Source organism: Plecotus auritus (genome assembly GCF_963455305.1).
Source record: "Plecotus auritus genome assembly, chromosome: 4".
Taxonomy (NCBI): Eukaryota; Metazoa; Chordata; class Mammalia; order Chiroptera; family Vespertilionidae; genus Plecotus; species Plecotus auritus.
In genome coordinates, this window is record NC_137775.1 from 39,052,793 (window position 1) to 39,069,739 (window position 16,947).

Genomic DNA, 16,947 nt, shown 5'->3' on the forward strand with positions numbered 1-16,947 from the left:
GAAAGGCAGAATCTTGATTCAACACACAGTTCACATCTGACATCTCGGCTCATGTGGTTTATGTGAAGTTCTCTCTTGGAGTTTGTATCAGGAAAAATGCACTTGCTTGGATTCTTTAAAACAGAGCTATCTGCAATAGCTGGAGGGCTGCATCTAAGAAAAAACGGAAGTCAGTCCTAATGAAACACTCGGGAGCCTGAGAACCCGGTGTGCCCAGGGAATGAGCTAGATTGGGTTGAGTTCGGTCACAGGTAAGAAAGAGCCCACGTGCTTTGCACAGTGAAAAAGAATACATGAGTCTTTCTTAAGCCATGGGGTTTTACAGAGGAGGGCTCCCAATGGGAAATTCCTGAAATTCAAATGGGGTGTGGCAGAGGGGGTTCCCTGTCTCTGCTGTCCCTTCTGTAGGCTCCTAAGGGGAGAGGATAGGTCGGCAGGGGTAGTCTACATACAAACATGAAAAATGCAGGCGTAAAGTATGAAAAAAATGTGGCCACAGCTAAAGAAAACAAACCCAAATCCAAACCTAAACCTAAAACCCAAACCACAAAAGGGTTGTGGGGAAGAATTTTACCAATATTTGCAAATAGAACAGCCAACACTGGCCTTCAGGCTGTGAGCCTTGCGACTAATTAATTAAGGTCAAGGTGGTGGTGAAAATGCCAGCTGGGGAGCATTTTGCTGAAAGATAAATTTGTCCCTCTGTATCTGTGCAAAACAGCAGGGAGGTGTGCGTGTGGAGCTAAATTAATTTGATTTACATCATGCCAGTATCTTCTGTTCTCTCTCCCTGCTGTCAGTTATCTTAGTTGGTTTTTTCCCCCCTCTCCTCCTTCACCCCCACACATTTCATAACACGGAGAGAAAGCACGGATTCGCTTCAGGCAGAATTTAGAAATGGAATAACTCTAATTTGATTATTCTGCATTGAGCGAGTGCTGTTCTCTCCTCCTCTTCCCTCTTCTTTGTGGAGGGAGAGAATTTGTAAACCTGAGCTTAAGTGCGATGCGTTTTTATACTGTGCTTAATGGCACAAGCTGCTTGACAATCAAACTTGCTCCTTAGAGCAAAACCTGGCAGCTCACCTACCCTCCTGCTGTGTGTCTGCAACAATCCTAATGCTAGAAAATGAAGTTGCGGCCCAGGATCCCTCCAGTTAGGAATGCTCTTTTTCTGGCCACAGCTTTCAGCTCCGCCAGGCTCCGGAGGCCGGGCCGGAGTGAGCCTCCTCAGGGTCCCCTCCTCCCACCTCCCCCGCGAGGTGAGGCTGGGCTTGGGGTCTTGCCCAGCCGAGCCGCCTGCACCCCGGGACCCCGCCTGGTCCCTCCACGCCTCGCCCTTCCAGCGGCCGTTGCGCTCGGCTGGGATGGATAAGGTTACGCCGAGGCTTCCTTGGACGCGAGGAAGGGAGGCGGGTCCGAGCCCGCGCCCTGGCCGGCAGGGGTGTTCCCACAGTTGGCAGCTCGGGACCGCGGGGCCACATCCCTGCTGCGGGCGGGCGGGTGCCTCGCGAGGGCCGCCGAACGCAGCCCTGAGGTCGGCCCGGCCATGGCGAGGGAGAGGCCGCCCGGGAGGGGCTGCAGCCCCCTGAGCCGCTGTCTGCTGGGCGCCGCGCTGCTGCTGGGCCTGCGGCTCTGCGCGGAGCTGCGGCGCACCGGCCCTCCGCCCCCAGCCCGCAGCGCCCCGCCCCGGCCGCCCGCGCCGCACCTGCCGCCCGCGCCCGGCCCCCCCGCGCGGCGCCAGCAGGAGGCAGGTGACCTACGTGCGCAGTGGGCGCCGGGCCCCGCGCGGGGGCGGCGGGAGCGGGACGCTGGAGACGGGGTGCTGCGCCCCGCGCGGGCACCCCCGTCGGAAGGTCAGTTGCAAACCGTGCAGTCTTGGGCTCGACTCTAGACCCAAACCCCCCTTCTCGACCGCGCTGCGGGGCCCTCCGCTCGGGCTTCGCCGGCCGGCCCACTGGGACCGTCCCAAAGCCTTAACCCTGCGCTCCTTGAGCGGCCCCACTGGGGCGTCGTTCACTGCAGCGAAGCGGGGCTGAGCAGAGCCCGTGCACATACAGCCTGTTTGCTGGCGTCCCGGGACGGAGTCCTGCTTCTCACGTACATTTGAGTGAGGGGACGGGAGGGGTGATGGGCACTGACAAGGAAGAAGTTGTGATTTTGTCTATATTCTGTACTTTCCCCAACTTTCTCCTCGAGGCCTGGACAAAACCGGGTCTGTGTGCACTGTGAATTGCTTTCCCACCACCTTCCTCGCGGTGAAGGTGGTCCACTTTGCAGCGAACCGCCCTTGAATTACACCACAGACGGCGGGAGGCTGGCGCGGGGCGAGAAGTTGAGCTCCCGCACCACTTAATGCGGAGTTCATTTGAACCTGGAGGACTGAAGCAATAGCGTGGGTTTGCTCTTGCTACCTCTTTAACCTCTGGGCTCACACCTCACCAAGTAGCCCCGTTTTAACCTCAGATTAGGAAGCCTCTGGCCTCCCACCCTCCTTTTGGAGCTCAGTGGTTTACCTGGTACTTGGGAGTGAGAAGACTGAGAACTGCAGGTATGAGCTTGCCTGGTGCTTATACCCATCAACCTGAACCGAGTCCTCTTTGTTGCTTGGCTTTTTTCTTTTAAGCATCCCTCTTCCCCTTCCTCACCACCCTCTGGGGGAATGAGAAAAACTCTTCCTTTGACCTCCTTTAGCTTCCTAGTTCTCACCTATTTTTTCATATTATTTCTTTCACCTCCCCCATTATTTCTTTCACCTCCTCTTCAAGCCTTTGCCCTCTCTCTTTTCCCACCATTGTACTCCCATCCGTGTTACCTTCCTGGATAAACTCAAATACGTTTTTCTATCTCCAAAGCCTCACTTCCAGAGGAATGCAGCCACTTCTTCTCCATGTTCCTAATGCAAGTTCCATGGTACCATGTTATGCATCCAACACACTTTGCCAAGGGCTTACCAGGTCCCAGACGTTGCAGCAGGTGCTGGGGGTACAAAATGGGTTCAAAGTCTAGATGGGGAGACGCTCAGCACAGGCCTCCCGTAATGTGACCAATGCTGTCATTGCGGTCTTGACCTCTACCTGTGGAGTCAAGAAAGGCTAACTGAGAAGGAACATTTGACCTAGGACAGTGGTCGGCAAACTCATTAGTCAACAGAGCCAAATATCAACAGTACCACGATTGAAATTTATTTTGAGAGCCAAATTTTTTAAACTTAAACTTCTTCTAACGCCACTTCTTCAAAATAGACTCGCCCAGGCCGTGGTATTTTGTGGAAGAGCCACACTCAAGGGGCCAAAGAGCCACGGTTTGCTGACCACTGACCTAGGACTTGATATTTCTTACGAGTTCAGGCTCTTTTGTCTCTCTGGATATTCTCAAATGTCCCATCCTTGATACCGTCTACCCCACTCGGCACTCTTCATGTCACAGCCGCTCTTAGCCTCCATTGTTCCTGTTGTCACCTGTCCAAGAATCGCTCTTAGTCTCTACTTCAGACAAAGTGTCTACAACTGGAGCCTGTCCTACAAGTGGGAGAGTTTGGAATGCACAGACTCGGAGGCTCACTGGAGAGGAAGTTCATATCCACCACCTTTAGGAGGCTGCAGTGATCCAGGCTGGCGATGGCGGTGGCTCAGAGATGTGGTAGAAGTGCAGGTGTGAGAGGTAGTCGGTTCTGGATATATTCTGAAGGTAGGTGAGGGAGGAGTGGTTTTCTGTTGCCGCCGTCGTCTAGTTTTTTGTTTTGGAAGGAATGGATGGAAGTCAGGAATTTGGTTTTAAACATGTTGAGTTTGAGATAGCCTTTAGACATCCAGGAGGAAATGTCAGGCAGTTGGACATACAAGTCTGTAGCTGGAGGACATGTCCAGGTTGAAGATAGAAATGTGGGGGTCATCAGTGCACAGTGTCACTAAAGCTATGAGACTATAGAGATCAACTAGGGAGTGAGGGTGGCTAACAAAGATGAGAGATTTGAGTCTGAGCCCTGGGGCTCAGTTTTATTAAAATTAAGTTAGAAAAAACAAAAGGGAATATTTGTATAGAGCAGGGGTGGGGAACTTTTTTTCTGCCAATGGCCATTTGGATATTTATTTATTTTATCTTTTTTGTTGAAAGTATTACAGATGCCCCCTTTATTTGTTTTCCCCATTGAGCCCCCTCCTCCCCTCAACCCCTTCCAAGCCTTCACCGCACTATTGTCTGTATCCATGGGCTATGCATATATGCATATAAATTCCCTGGTTAATCTCTCCTCCCCCACCCTCCCCTCCCCTCTAATATTCACCAGTCTGTTCCATGGTTCTATGTCTCTAGATCTATTTTGTTCATCAGTTTATTTTGTTCATTAGAGTCCACCTATGAGTGAGATCATGTGATACTTATCTTTCTCTGACTGGCTTATTTCGCTTAGCATAATACATTTGGATATTTATAATACCATTTTTGGGCCATACAAAAGTATCAACTTGAAAATTAGCCTGCTATTTTGATCAAACATTTAATTAACTCACCCCTAATGCCTTGGCAGGGCCAGACAAAATGATTTTGTGGGCGTTATATGGCCTGCAGGCCAGATGTTCCTCAGCCCTGGTAGAGAGTTTGGTGTGTTGTAAACAATCAATGATGGTAGCTTTGATTTTCACTAATCTGTTCCAAGTCTTCAGCCTCAGCCATTCCCCAAATGTGATCTGTTGTTATAACCTATTTTCTTTCCATCCTTGAACACTCAGCTCAAAGATGTTGCTTGGAAACCTTCCCAATATCAATCCTTCTTCTATGCTGCACTTCCCCCAATTTGAGATGACAACAGAAATGCATTCCCACTGTGTGAGTTGCTCTGCACATGTTGTGACCTGGTAATCCATTTCAGATGGAATGTTTTGTTTCCAGAGTTGTTCTTGATGGAAAGGATTGTGCTTCCTAAAGTGATGCCTAGTAAATGCTTACTCCTGAAAAATGCTTACACTCTTGTGTAACACATAGAAGAATCTACTTTAATCTATTGTGCATGACCCTAATGTTTTTGGTTTAAAAAATATAAGAAAGGAGTGAGTTTATTCCTATTTTTAAAATAGAATCTTTTTAGCCTCCTAAGGAAAAATTCTCCCTGGATTTCCTTCTCCCTGGCTATTTAGTTATTTATTTACTTACTTTCAGGGTATACATTCTAACTTTCCCAAATTCCTAGATAGTGGGAGTCTTGAATTTGTTTCATTTTTCCATTTTTTTTAAAAGTTGGATTAAAATGTTCCTCAAAACTGGAAAAAACAGTTATCTGACCTGTTCTCCCACTTCTGGGAACAGACACAACATCCCTTATCTTCCTGGGGGACCAATCCTGTTCTGCCTTAGCCTACCATCAAGATGTGCTGACATAGAAGTGGAATGCACTGTTAAATAATTCATAAAGTTAAAGTTTGGAAGTTGTGTGTTGAACTCCTTGGATCTTATTTTACTTAATTTTTGTTTGTTGAGAATAAACAATGTTAATTAGGTTCTTGGGTACTTGCCATAGGCACCTACCAGACTGGTTGGTGAAGGAGAAAAAGTTCCATCTATTTTGAGGATGGCTTTCTGGATGGATGAAAACCTGCATGAAATAATTGGTTTGCTGAGTGTTTCTTGTCAACATGCTTTCTTTGTTAGAGGAACAAAAATTCAGTGATTATATTGCCACCTTGATCATAGCTTATGCTTCTCTTAAAGAAAACAATCATTATAAAAAAGAGAAGTGTGGTCCTCACTTCATCCCTTCTTTCAGCAAGCCATGCAAGAACTAACTCTCCATGTTAAACCCCCTTTCACATCAGGGGTTCTGATCTCAGAGCAGTGTGAACTGAGGGCTCCTGATAATGATGGATAAATGCTGCCCTTTTGGGTTAGGACTAGCGTGGAACCCATACATTTTTGTATAGTACCGAGGCTTTAAGCATTCAGCCAGGGCTTTTGGTCTCCTGATTCTGCATACTATACATGCATCAAAGTATCACTGTAATTCTTTTTCTTTCTTTCCCTTCTCTCTGTTTTCTGTCTGTGTCTCTTTCTGATCTTTCCCCCCTTAAACAGACATCGACTATGATTACATGGGTAAAGTACTTTTGGGGGGCATTTATAGAGGACTAAGATACATTTCTCCATGATTTATGCTTCTTTATGAAGTCTGGGGCAGTTGGCAATCCACCTAAACGACAGCAGCAAAAACCTATAGCTCATTTGTGCAGGAGAGGCACTCACACAGGAGCCAAGCTTCCTGAAGGAAGTTCTTCTCTCTTATCGAAGGTATTTTCCTTGACATTTAACATGTTGGATAGAAAAGTGACTTCTGAGTCACAGAACCCGGCAATGTGCTGGCTTGGTTTGTTGGTCACAGATCCCTTGGAACAATGTGTCAGAAGAAAAAAAAAATGTTTCCTCTTCTCCTGAAAAACCATATGGCAAAATTTGGCCGTTCTTCATCACTTCTCTCCTCCTCTTAGTTTTCTAATTCTGTGATTATCATCGGAAAGGAAGAGGAAGAAAATGGCATCTGTGCCCCTTGATGTGTCCAATTGCCTTAAAAGTCCTTATTCTTTACGGAAAAACCTTGAAGGTAGGTTTGAATTGCTTGTCAAATATGGCCCAGCGGTAGTTTCCAGTACTTAGGATCTTTCTGTGTACTTACACTTCTGTCCTTCAGGAACAACGTTAATCAATCCTCTCACACTGTCCTCAGGAGGCAAAGCCTTTTCATTTTAAACAAAGTCATTGAGGGTAATTGAATGCTCTCCAGCAGTATGTGGGTGTGAAATAGCAGTTGCTTAGTTTCACGGAGAGAAAGACAGGTTTTGAATAAAACTTTGATGTGCCTTAGATGGGGAATAGGCCTCTGCGCTCCTTCCAAACCCCAGTCCCTCAGAGAGCAGTCTGTGGGCAAAAGAACAGCTGAAGGAGGCGCCATTGTTTTTCAACAATTGGTGGTGGAGCTTTTTGGTTTTTGAGAGCAGTTTGTCCAGCCCATTTTCTCCAAGGAATGGGAAGCCTTATCAGCTTTCTTGAATTGGATTTCTTTCTTAGTCTGTGAAGAGAAGCAGAACTAGGTAGTGAAACTGGAGACTGTCAAGGGTGGTAGGCATTTTAGTTTCCCATCTGTGCTGGGATACCTTTGGAGTCTTTGTGCTTATAAGTAGTTTGGCTCTTCATTCTGTAATTCATAGACAGTAACCGGAGCCTGCTTCATTTACCCCAAGACACACACCAAGGCTGGAATCTTCCAGCGTTGATAAGCTTTGTTAACCTAAAAAATAAAGTCCAAAGCGAAAGGCAACAAGTGTTTATTTGAGATCTTAAGAGTAGCTATTTGGGAAACACAGATTCAGGCAGAAGCTCAAATAGTGTTCCGGTGATGGGGTGAAGGCAAAGGGTTTTTTAATGAGAAAAGGGAGGCAAATAATTACATGAATAGAATAAAGAAATGTCTGTTGGTGTTAACAAGCTGAGTTACTCTTTAGCTATACATGGCTGGTTACTGATTCTGAAGAATGTTCACAATTATCAGTCCTTGTGAGAGGAGGTCTGCTTTCCTGTTAGCTTTACAAACAGTTGTTTGTAAAACAGTGTTGGCTTGACCCAGTCCAAAGGTTATTTTGCCCATGTCAAACGTTCCAAAGTTTCAAGGAACAAGACGTGCAAAACCTTTCCTCTGGGATGGTGGCTTTGATTCCATTTAAAATGGTTCTATTTATAGGAAATTTCTTTTTTACAGTGAAATTTCTTTAATATTTAGAAGTAGCTGGCTGGACTCCGTTTAGATAGATGATCACCATTTTGTTGGGAGCATCCAAAACATAATCAAGAGCTAGTCAAACTTGTGTCTTCTTTTCCCTATGAGGCCTGATCAGGGTGTTGACCTTGGCCATGACAATGTCATAGAACTTCTTCACAGCCAGTTTGATGTGGTGCTTATTGGTCTTAACGTTCACAGTGAGCACAAGTGTATTGTTGCCTTCTACTTTTTCATGGTTGATTCGGTAGTCGGGGAATTTGATGATAGCATAGTGGTAAAGCTTATTTTCTTTTGGGGGTGCTCTTTCGAGGATATGTGGGCTACCCTCAGAGCTGCAATGTCTTGGGGTGACATCGGAAGGTGGGTGACGTGTGGATCTTCTTTTTCATGTGCCTGTGGATGCCTTTCAGCACTGCTTTCTTTGCCTTAAAGCCTTTGCTTTGGCTTTGGAGGGGCTGTGGCCTCTTTCTTTGCTTTCAGGGCTATTTTCGTGAAAAGCCATTTATATCAATTTTCTCAGCTTCTTTTAAAAGCATCCCTGGAGTTCTCTAGACACCTCACATTGGTTCCATTAATAATCAAAGGAGTTTTCTGCTAATAGAGGAGGAGAAAATTTGTTGTCTAAGAAGCATTTTTATTCTGCTCAAATGATAGAAACAAAATTGAGTTTTATGAGTCTACAAGACCATCTGTAATTTAAACTAAAAGCAAGATGGGTTGTTAGTTGATGGCCCAGGAGGTAAATTTGACCATAAAGAATTTTGTTGGAGCCACACAGTGTTTTAAGTATTTGAACATACACATCTTTAGATGAGGCATATAGTGTTTAGTGGAGTCCAGCTCAGCTCTCTCTCCATTTACATGAACTGTCTGACCTCTGAAGGCAGTTGAAGTTGCGACCCCTGAGCCAGATGTCAAAATCAACAGTTAGCCAGATATTTTCCCCGTGAGGTTACGGCTGCTAAACTCAGTGGCAGCGTGGCACATAGATTTGCAAAAGCTAAAGGTCCTTTTAAGTCATTCCTAGTAAAGATGAGTTATCCAAGACTCAAGTTAGATGCTGGGGTGGATAAGATTGTAGGGGAGTATGTTTAATGTAATCTTCTTTTGGTTGTAAATAAGAAAAATGGATGGACCCTGGCCTAGCTTAAGAAAAAAAACACAGAATTGAATAAATTTATTGGGAAACCTCACTGAATTGGAAGAAGAGTTAACTGACCAGCATGTGAAGGAGAGCAGGAATAGGGCTGCTCTGGAAATCCCGGTTTTCTTTAACCATCTCCCTAAAGTGCTACCATAACAAGACTCACCTCCCTCACTCGACTCCCCGCTCAGTCTCTTAGTACACCCTGGATCAACCAGCTCAAGCCACAAGCCATAAAGAGCCTAAGACCTGCCTCCCTGTCCTCAAAGCCATTTTTAGGGAAAGGGGAAACCTTCTCTAAGTTACCCCATGAAGTCAAGTCCTTGACATTCCTTAATTATTCAGTAAATTATTGCACAGTTTAGCCCATAGGATTTTGTTTTTCCCATATTTTATTCCATTATTTTAACTAGTCCAGTGCAGGGATCTTGAGCATGAGCACCTAGAAATAGAGCATAGTTTTTTTGTTTTGTCTTGGTTTGTTTTTAATAATACCCAAGCCTAGCATTTATGATTCTGTGTGTATGTGTATTTTTTTTATTGGTTAACTATTTCTCTGTCTAGATGTATTCTTTTTTTTTATTTTATTGATTTTTTTACAGGGAGGAAGGAAGAGGGATAGAGAGTTAGAAACATTGATGAGAGAGAAACATTGATCAGAGAGAAACATCGATCAGCTGCCTCCTGCACATTCCCTACTGGATATGTGCCCGCAACCAAGGTACATGCCCTTGACTGGAATCGAACCTGGGACCCTTCAGTCCGCAGGCCGACGCTGTATCCTCTGAGCGAAACCGGTTAGGGCCTAGATGTATTCTTATAGATAACCTCATTTCCAGGTGGCATTTGGCAGTAAGTTGGCAGCTTGTCTATACTTCTGATATTTTTATTGAGGTGGGTATATATGCACACAAGATCTATGTAGATGCAATGTTTTGTTGTTTGTTTGTTTGCTTAGGAAAAGTTATTTATGAGGACTTTAAATAGAGAAAGTAAATATAATCAGTATGCAGCCCATGATCCCAATTAGAGTTCTCAAACCAAAGTTAGAGTCTTGCCTTTTTTGAAACCTCCTCCCCGCCACGCGCCCCCCTCCCCCCCCCCCCCCCCCCCCGCGCCCCGTAAATGTGGGAAGGTACTTCACACACACACACAAAGAGTTGAAAACGTCTCCAGAGCATCTGAACATTTAGAGCCCTGTTTGCAGCTTGCTAGTTTTGGATTCTTTAAGTCTGGTTACTTCTGTATCTGGACTCTGGGTTGCAAGTGACAGAACCCAACTGAAACTAGTAAAAATGGTAAAAATAGGGATTCATGGAAAGGGTCCTGGGTAGAACTGAAGGAAGAGCTGTGGAAACCAGGAAGGCTCTTGGGACTTACGGACTGACATGAGCACTGAAGACCTTAGTTGTCCATATTACCCATTACCACAGGTGAAGTGGCTATTTATCGTTCTTTTTTGTCACACCTTTGGATTTCCTTCTTGGGTTGAGGAATTCTCCGCCTTCCTAAGAAAAAAGCCAAAAAGTACTTTTTCCAACTTTTCCTTGCGCCTAGTGCACTTTAGGCCTCACCATTCGGAAACACCTACATCAGAGTTTGGATTGTACCTTAGAAATGTGAGTGGCACAGGGACCACGGAGTAGCATGGCGGCCAAGATTCTAGCAGAAGCACCCAACCCTGGTGTGTGCCCAGCGGCGGGGTGGTGCAGTCTACACCGGCACGTAGAGTGGTATTTCTGCCCTTAAGATTCCATAAGTGAATAAATCTTCAATCAATTTATTTTCTACTTAACTAGCCAGAGTGGTTTCTATTGTTTACAACTAAGAACTTTGACAGATCAGTAGGTTAGAACTGACAGTTCCGAAGGTTACAGCTGTAACTTTCTCTCTTCAATTTTGCTTGGCCTGTTTAATTCAGATTTTGGGACGTGATGATTTGGGTCCAAGTGACCTGTGGGCTGAGGGACCTTTCCCTGACAAGATTATAACATTTAGCATCAGATACTAAATTTCCCAAATCTGCTAACTTATCACTAGAAACACGAAGCCCTTTTTCATGATGCCATTTGGGTAGGGTATAGGGCCGGCGGCGGGCGGGGGGCTGGGGGGGAGCAGTTTATGCTGTGATTACAAACAACCGTCAAATCTCAGGGCCCATCGTAACGAAGATGTAGTTCTTGCTCATGCTCTGTATCCATTGCCAGTTGGCGGGGGTGGGATGCTGCTGCTCTGTGCTGTCATCGTCCTCTCTCTGGACCCCAGACTGGCAGTACAGCCACCAGCTGGAATATTGCCTGTCACCTCCACAGAGGGGTGAGTGCGCTGGGGGTCTCCAATGGCTTTAGGAAATGCCTGGCTGGAAGCCACACAGCACTCCTGCTCACAATCCAGAGGCCGTAGCTGGTTGCTGGGCCCCACCCAGTGCAAGAGGGCAGGAGTCAGAGAGCTGGAAACATTTTCTGAGCAGAGCTGACAGCCACCCCAGTACCCTTCGCTCATCCATACCAATGGACATCCTCTCGGTGATGTTTCAGGCTGGCTGTCTTGAATGCCTCGCTAAATATGCACATTCGGCAGTATTATATAAAGCATGGGAAGCTCTTCCAGGGGCTTCGATCTGAACTGAAGCAAACAACTGAATTCAGCAGAACAGTGAAATAAAACAAGCCTCTATTTACCTCTTATAAACAGTGCTGTGATGTGTCCTGGAGTTTTTTAAATACAATAATTCTTGTTGACATTATTTATGTTGGATTTTTTGCACAGAGCAGTGATGGGATGATGGTCTGCAGGCCTTTTTTTCTCTCCTCCAGAAAAAAAGCAAATTATTTGAGTAAATAAAGTCATGAGTGTAAATGAGCCGAAGGCCTCTGGTGAGATGAATGAAGCTCCATGTGTAAGTCCATCTTCCTGGTGATCACTTATTCAAGTTTAGTTGGAGCAAGTTGAAAGACTTTCAAATGTGTATTCAGAATCTGGCAACAGATCAGAGGCAATATTCTTGTTTGCTGTTGTGCCCGATATGACAGTATGTATTTTTAGTTTGTTTTTGTCTGTTTTGAGTAAGATGGTGTCATATTTTCACACTCAAGGGCAGGAGTTAAAATTCTGTTCCCCCAGTTACTGGATATGGACAAGTGGCACACCCTGTCTGAATTTCAGTTTATTCCTCTGTAAAAAAGTGGTATGTAGTGTGTAACTCACAGCGCTATTGTGAAGATTAAACAGCAGTATGTAGGTGAAAGCACCTGGCCTGTGGGATAGCTCAGTAAGTGAAGATTGTCTTGTTCAACCCTTTGTTGTTGGAGGGATGTGGGCTCCTAGGCATAAAAAAGATACAGGTATGGCCTGGCCACAGTGGCTCAGTTGGTTGAGCGTCATCCTGTGCACTGAAAGGTTGCAGGTTCAATTCCTGGTCAGGGCACATGCCTGGATTGTGGGTTTGATCCCTGGTGGGGGCACGTACAGAAGGCAACTGATCGATGTTTCCCGTTGTTTCTCTTTCTTTCCCTTCCTCTCTAATAATAATAATAATAATAATATTAATAATAATACAAAGACAGAAACTGGCTTAAAAAAAAAGATACAGGTATGTTTATCTGTGAGGTATAAAGCCCAATATTCATTGGATTTTTAGTATTCCTCTTATTATTCTTGAAATTTAAAGCATATGTAATATGCTCAGCAATCAGAGGAGCTAGAAGATATATTTTTAAAATCTTAAATAAAAGCCAGCAGTAACTAGTAAAATTTTGTTAGCATTTTTATTGTAAATTTATTCCCCATATAAGTAATTTATCATAAAATGGTTGAGGCTTACCTTTCACATTGGCTTATGATTTCTTCCCCCTCAAAACTAATTACAAATCTCTGTTACAACATGTTAAATAATTTTTGTCTGTGTCAGGGTTGGCTGTATAAATGTGTTTCCTCGCTTTCATAATATAACTTTCATTCAAAAGAATGTTTACAAATCTCATTAACTGTACCACTTACTATAACTCTGCTACTTCGTTAGATCAAGGGAGCCCAGTGGAGTAATCTCACTAAACTGTTATTCTGGCCCTGTCGTCCACATTTTAGTCAATTAAGTGCATATAATTATACTTGGAACTTTATATGCATTAAAGACAAACTCAATTTAACCAACACCATAAACAAGATCTAAGTACTGACCCTGCACATGGTATTATGGGGAATATAAGGCCTTCAAGAAGTGCACAAGTTAAGAGTGGGGTAGGAGGGGACCACTGTGCTAGGGGAGTTGCATATATTCTTTTATTTAATCCTCACAACAAATCTGCAAGGTAGGAAGTGTCTTCATTTTGTAGACGGGGAAGCCAGGGCCCTGGGACATTAATACATTTGGGCAAGAAAGACATAGCATGGACCGAAGGTTCAAACTCAAAATCGGTGACTTTTTCAAATTGCCCACCAAGAGAGGCAGCTAATAACCAAGTCTCACACAAAGTAGCCTATTTACCAGATATTTACCAGCTAAAATCTTCTTGTAAACAAAAGACACCACAAAGTTAAAAGACAAGCCATAGGCTGGGAGAGAATAGTTGCAGTACATATCACCAATAAAGGATTAATATCCTAAATTTTAAAAGAACACCAACAAAACAGTAAGAAAAAGACAACTGAAAAGAAAAACAAGCAGGGAATTAACCAGGAACTAATAGAAGAGGAAACCTGGAAGACTATTTTTCTATCCATCTATGGAAAAGAGAGAGTATGAACTCACAGAGAGATGATTCACCCTGCCAATAAACAGGGGAAGCAAATCAAAATACAATGGGATTCTATTTCTCTCTCTCTCTCTCTCTCTCTCTCTCTCTCTCTCTCACACACACACACACCCATAATATTGGAAAAAATGCAAAATGTCTGCTAAAACAAGGATTAATAAGAATGTTGAGAAAAAGGAACTCTTACGAAATTATTTTATCCAAAGTAGCTCCTTACCCAGTCACTCTCCTAGTATTTTCTCTTATGGCATTCCCACTCTGACATTTAATATTTTTTAAATTCTTATTTTGCAGTCTTGTCCCCTTTGAAGATAGGGAGCTCATCTGTCCTGCTCCCCATTATATCCCCAGTGCCTATGATAGTACCAACACATAGTAGGTGCTCAGTAAGTATTGGCTGAAAGAATGGTTATTTCAATCAGTGGGGTACTAGACCCTTGTGTTTGAGGAACATCTGAGTCTTTTGAGAACTATTCCAAAGTCTCCTTCAGGTCTCTAATTTCTGAATGAGGGTAGGATTACACTACAGATTCTTGGAGCACAGCACCCAACGTTGACTTTGCTTCAGACAGTGGTGACTATACCAGCGATCTGGAGCCATATCTGGCCTGTACCTATTTTTATACAGCTCATGAGCTAAGAATGGATTCTATGGATGAACATTTGCAATTGATTTGATGTTAGGAAACACTAACTTTGAACCCCAATGAAGCAAAATACTCTCCAGAAAAAAAATATTTCCATTTTCCTCATTGGATCTGTATCACAAAAAATGTGTGCAATTATTTTGAATTTCATCAATAAAAATGTGGAAACTTGTCCTCTCTCTGGTTATATAAATGTCTATTTAATATCCTTGATTTTGCTTCTTGGCTCACAGAGTCTAACCTATTTACTATCTGGCTCTTCCCGAAAATATTTTCCAACCCCTGCTGTGGAAATGTCCTCAGGGCCACGCAACTGTGACTGTTTGAGGTGAGGGTGACCACTGATCACTGACCTGCAGTGAACCCAATCAAATCCATGAGATGCTTGTGCTAGAGTTTTCCCATCTGCAGCCTGAGAAGAATGGTCCTAGATTTCCTACAGGGACACCGAGCAAATGTTCGGATACTCTCACCCTTCGTGGGAATGTCATCACAGAGTCTGCAGGTTCTTTGTTAGGAGGCCATTTCCATGTAGGAGATTAAAGTGATTTAAATCTTGGTGTTTACTTTTTTCTGTCTGTTACCCACCTTTTCTTTTTTTAAAAATATATTTTATTGATTTTTTTACAGAGAGGAAGGGAGAGGGATAGAGAGCTAGAAACATCAATGAGAGAGAAACATCGATCAGCTGCCTCTTTCATACCTCCCACTGGGGATGCGCCCGCAACCAAGGTACATGCCCTTGACCGGAATCGAACCTGGGACCTTTCTGTCCCCAGGCCGACACTCTATCCACTGAGCCAAACTGGTTAGGGCTGTTGCCCACCTTTTCTAAAACAAGTATGGGCTGGTTGGGCAGATTGACTCCATCTTTTCCAGCTTCTGGAGTCAGCCTTTCCCTTAACACTTACATTAAAACGGCTTGAGCCATGTGCTGGGAGAGATCTGGTACTTCCCCTCCAGTGTCCTGGTAATGTCTGGGGCTTACATTTCCTGGTCACTGTCTCTGAATTCCGGCTCCTAGCTCAGTGTTTCACCTCTGGTCACTGCTTCCTCCTCCTGCTCCACACTGCCCACTTCTTTTATCCCCCAGAGTGACGCCAACACAGGCCTTACTGAAGGTTTCAGGGTCATAGAGGGAGTTCAAAACAGAAATCAACTGAAAATTGAACTTTGGTTGAAGTTTTTTTTTTGCCATTGATGATTTCTTTCTTCCTAGATTGTACCATTGATCCTGTCTTCTCTTATCTACACATCAATCCCTTTCTTCCATTTTCAAGCCTTCAATTTCCTGCTGCCCAACCTACTCTCTTGAGCTTCCAGCAAACAAATTCCAAATACATGTTATTTCCTTCCTTAGGCAGTTTAGCTTCCTGTGTGTTCCCTTCTCCTACTGGTCCGGCCTAGAGATGGATTATACCACTCTGGTAGGAAGGCACAATTGGCTGCCATCAGTGTTTGTTTTAAAAAATCATGTTTCTCCCATCCTCTGGACTGTTAGACAATTCACATAACGTGCTCACCCCAGTGCCTTGGATATAGAAAGCATTCATTATATGTTGATTGTTTTTATTATTAGGATTGTGCCAACTTATCCCCTCATCCTAGCTATGGCTACTGCAGTTTTATAATATAGGGGAAACAGATTATTAGTGGTGTTTTGGGAGCAGCAATATATTGCTTCATGCAGAACCCTTTTTTCCTTTCATACATATCTTCATTTACTCCTTCGGCTTTTGGGGTTGCTGGTGAACTGTATTTCCACCTGTCGTGGAAATGAGTTCACACAAAGTATGTGAACATGGACATTAGGTTCAAGAGTGCCCAGAAATGACCCAGCAATAGCACTTCTAGGGATATACCCAAGAGAATTGAAAACACAAGTTCATATAAAACTTGTACAGAGATGGTCATAGCAGCAGTATTATTCATGATAGCCAGAAGTTGGAAGCAACCCAAACATCCATCAACTGACGAACGGATACACAAAATGTGGTATATCCATATGATGGAATACTATTCAGCCATAAAAAGGAACGAAGTCCTGATGCATGCTACACCATGGATGAGTCTTGAAAATATGCAAAGTGAAAGAGAACAGTCCCAAAGCCCAAATATTGCGTCACTCGATTTTAATGAAATATCCAGGGACCGGGGAGAGGGAGGTGATGAGGAGTAAATGCTGTTGGAATGCGGTTTCTTTTTGAGATGATGAAAATATTGTGGAATTAGTGGTGCTGATTGCATAATATGTGTATACTAGAGGCCTGGTGCATGAAATTCGTGCATGGGGGGGGTTGTCCCTCAGCCCAGCCTGCACCCTCTCCAATCTGGGACCCATTGAGGGATGTCTGACCACCTGTTTAGGCCCGATTCCACTGGGTTCAGGTCTAAATGGGCAATTGGACATCCTTCTCACAATCCAGGACTGCTGGCTCCCAACCGCTCGCCTGCCTCTGCCTGATTGCCCCTAACCGCTTCTGCCTGCCAACCTGATCACCCCTAACCACTCCCCTGCCAGCCTGATCGATGCCTAACTGCTCCCCGGCTGGTCCGATTGTCCCTAACTGCCCTCCCCTGCTGGCCTGGTTACCCCTAACTGCTCTCCCCTGCCAGTTTGGTCACTCTTAACTATCCTCCC

At 44.4% G+C, this 16,947-nt stretch overlaps 1 protein-coding gene across 1 annotated transcript in view; it reads left to right on the forward strand.

Moving 5' to 3' along the window:
- Positions 1–1,502: 1,502 nt before the first annotated feature.
- METTL24 (methyltransferase like 24) overlaps positions 1,503–16,947 on the forward strand; it is a 79,902-nt gene continuing 64,457 nt past the window's right edge. Inside the window, 2 exon segments of the mRNA XM_080664092.1 lie at positions 1,503–1,725; positions 1,727–1,855. Of these exon segments, the coding sequence (XP_080520218.1) occupies positions 1,549–1,725; positions 1,727–1,855 (306 nt within the window). The 5' untranslated portion in view covers positions 1,503–1,548.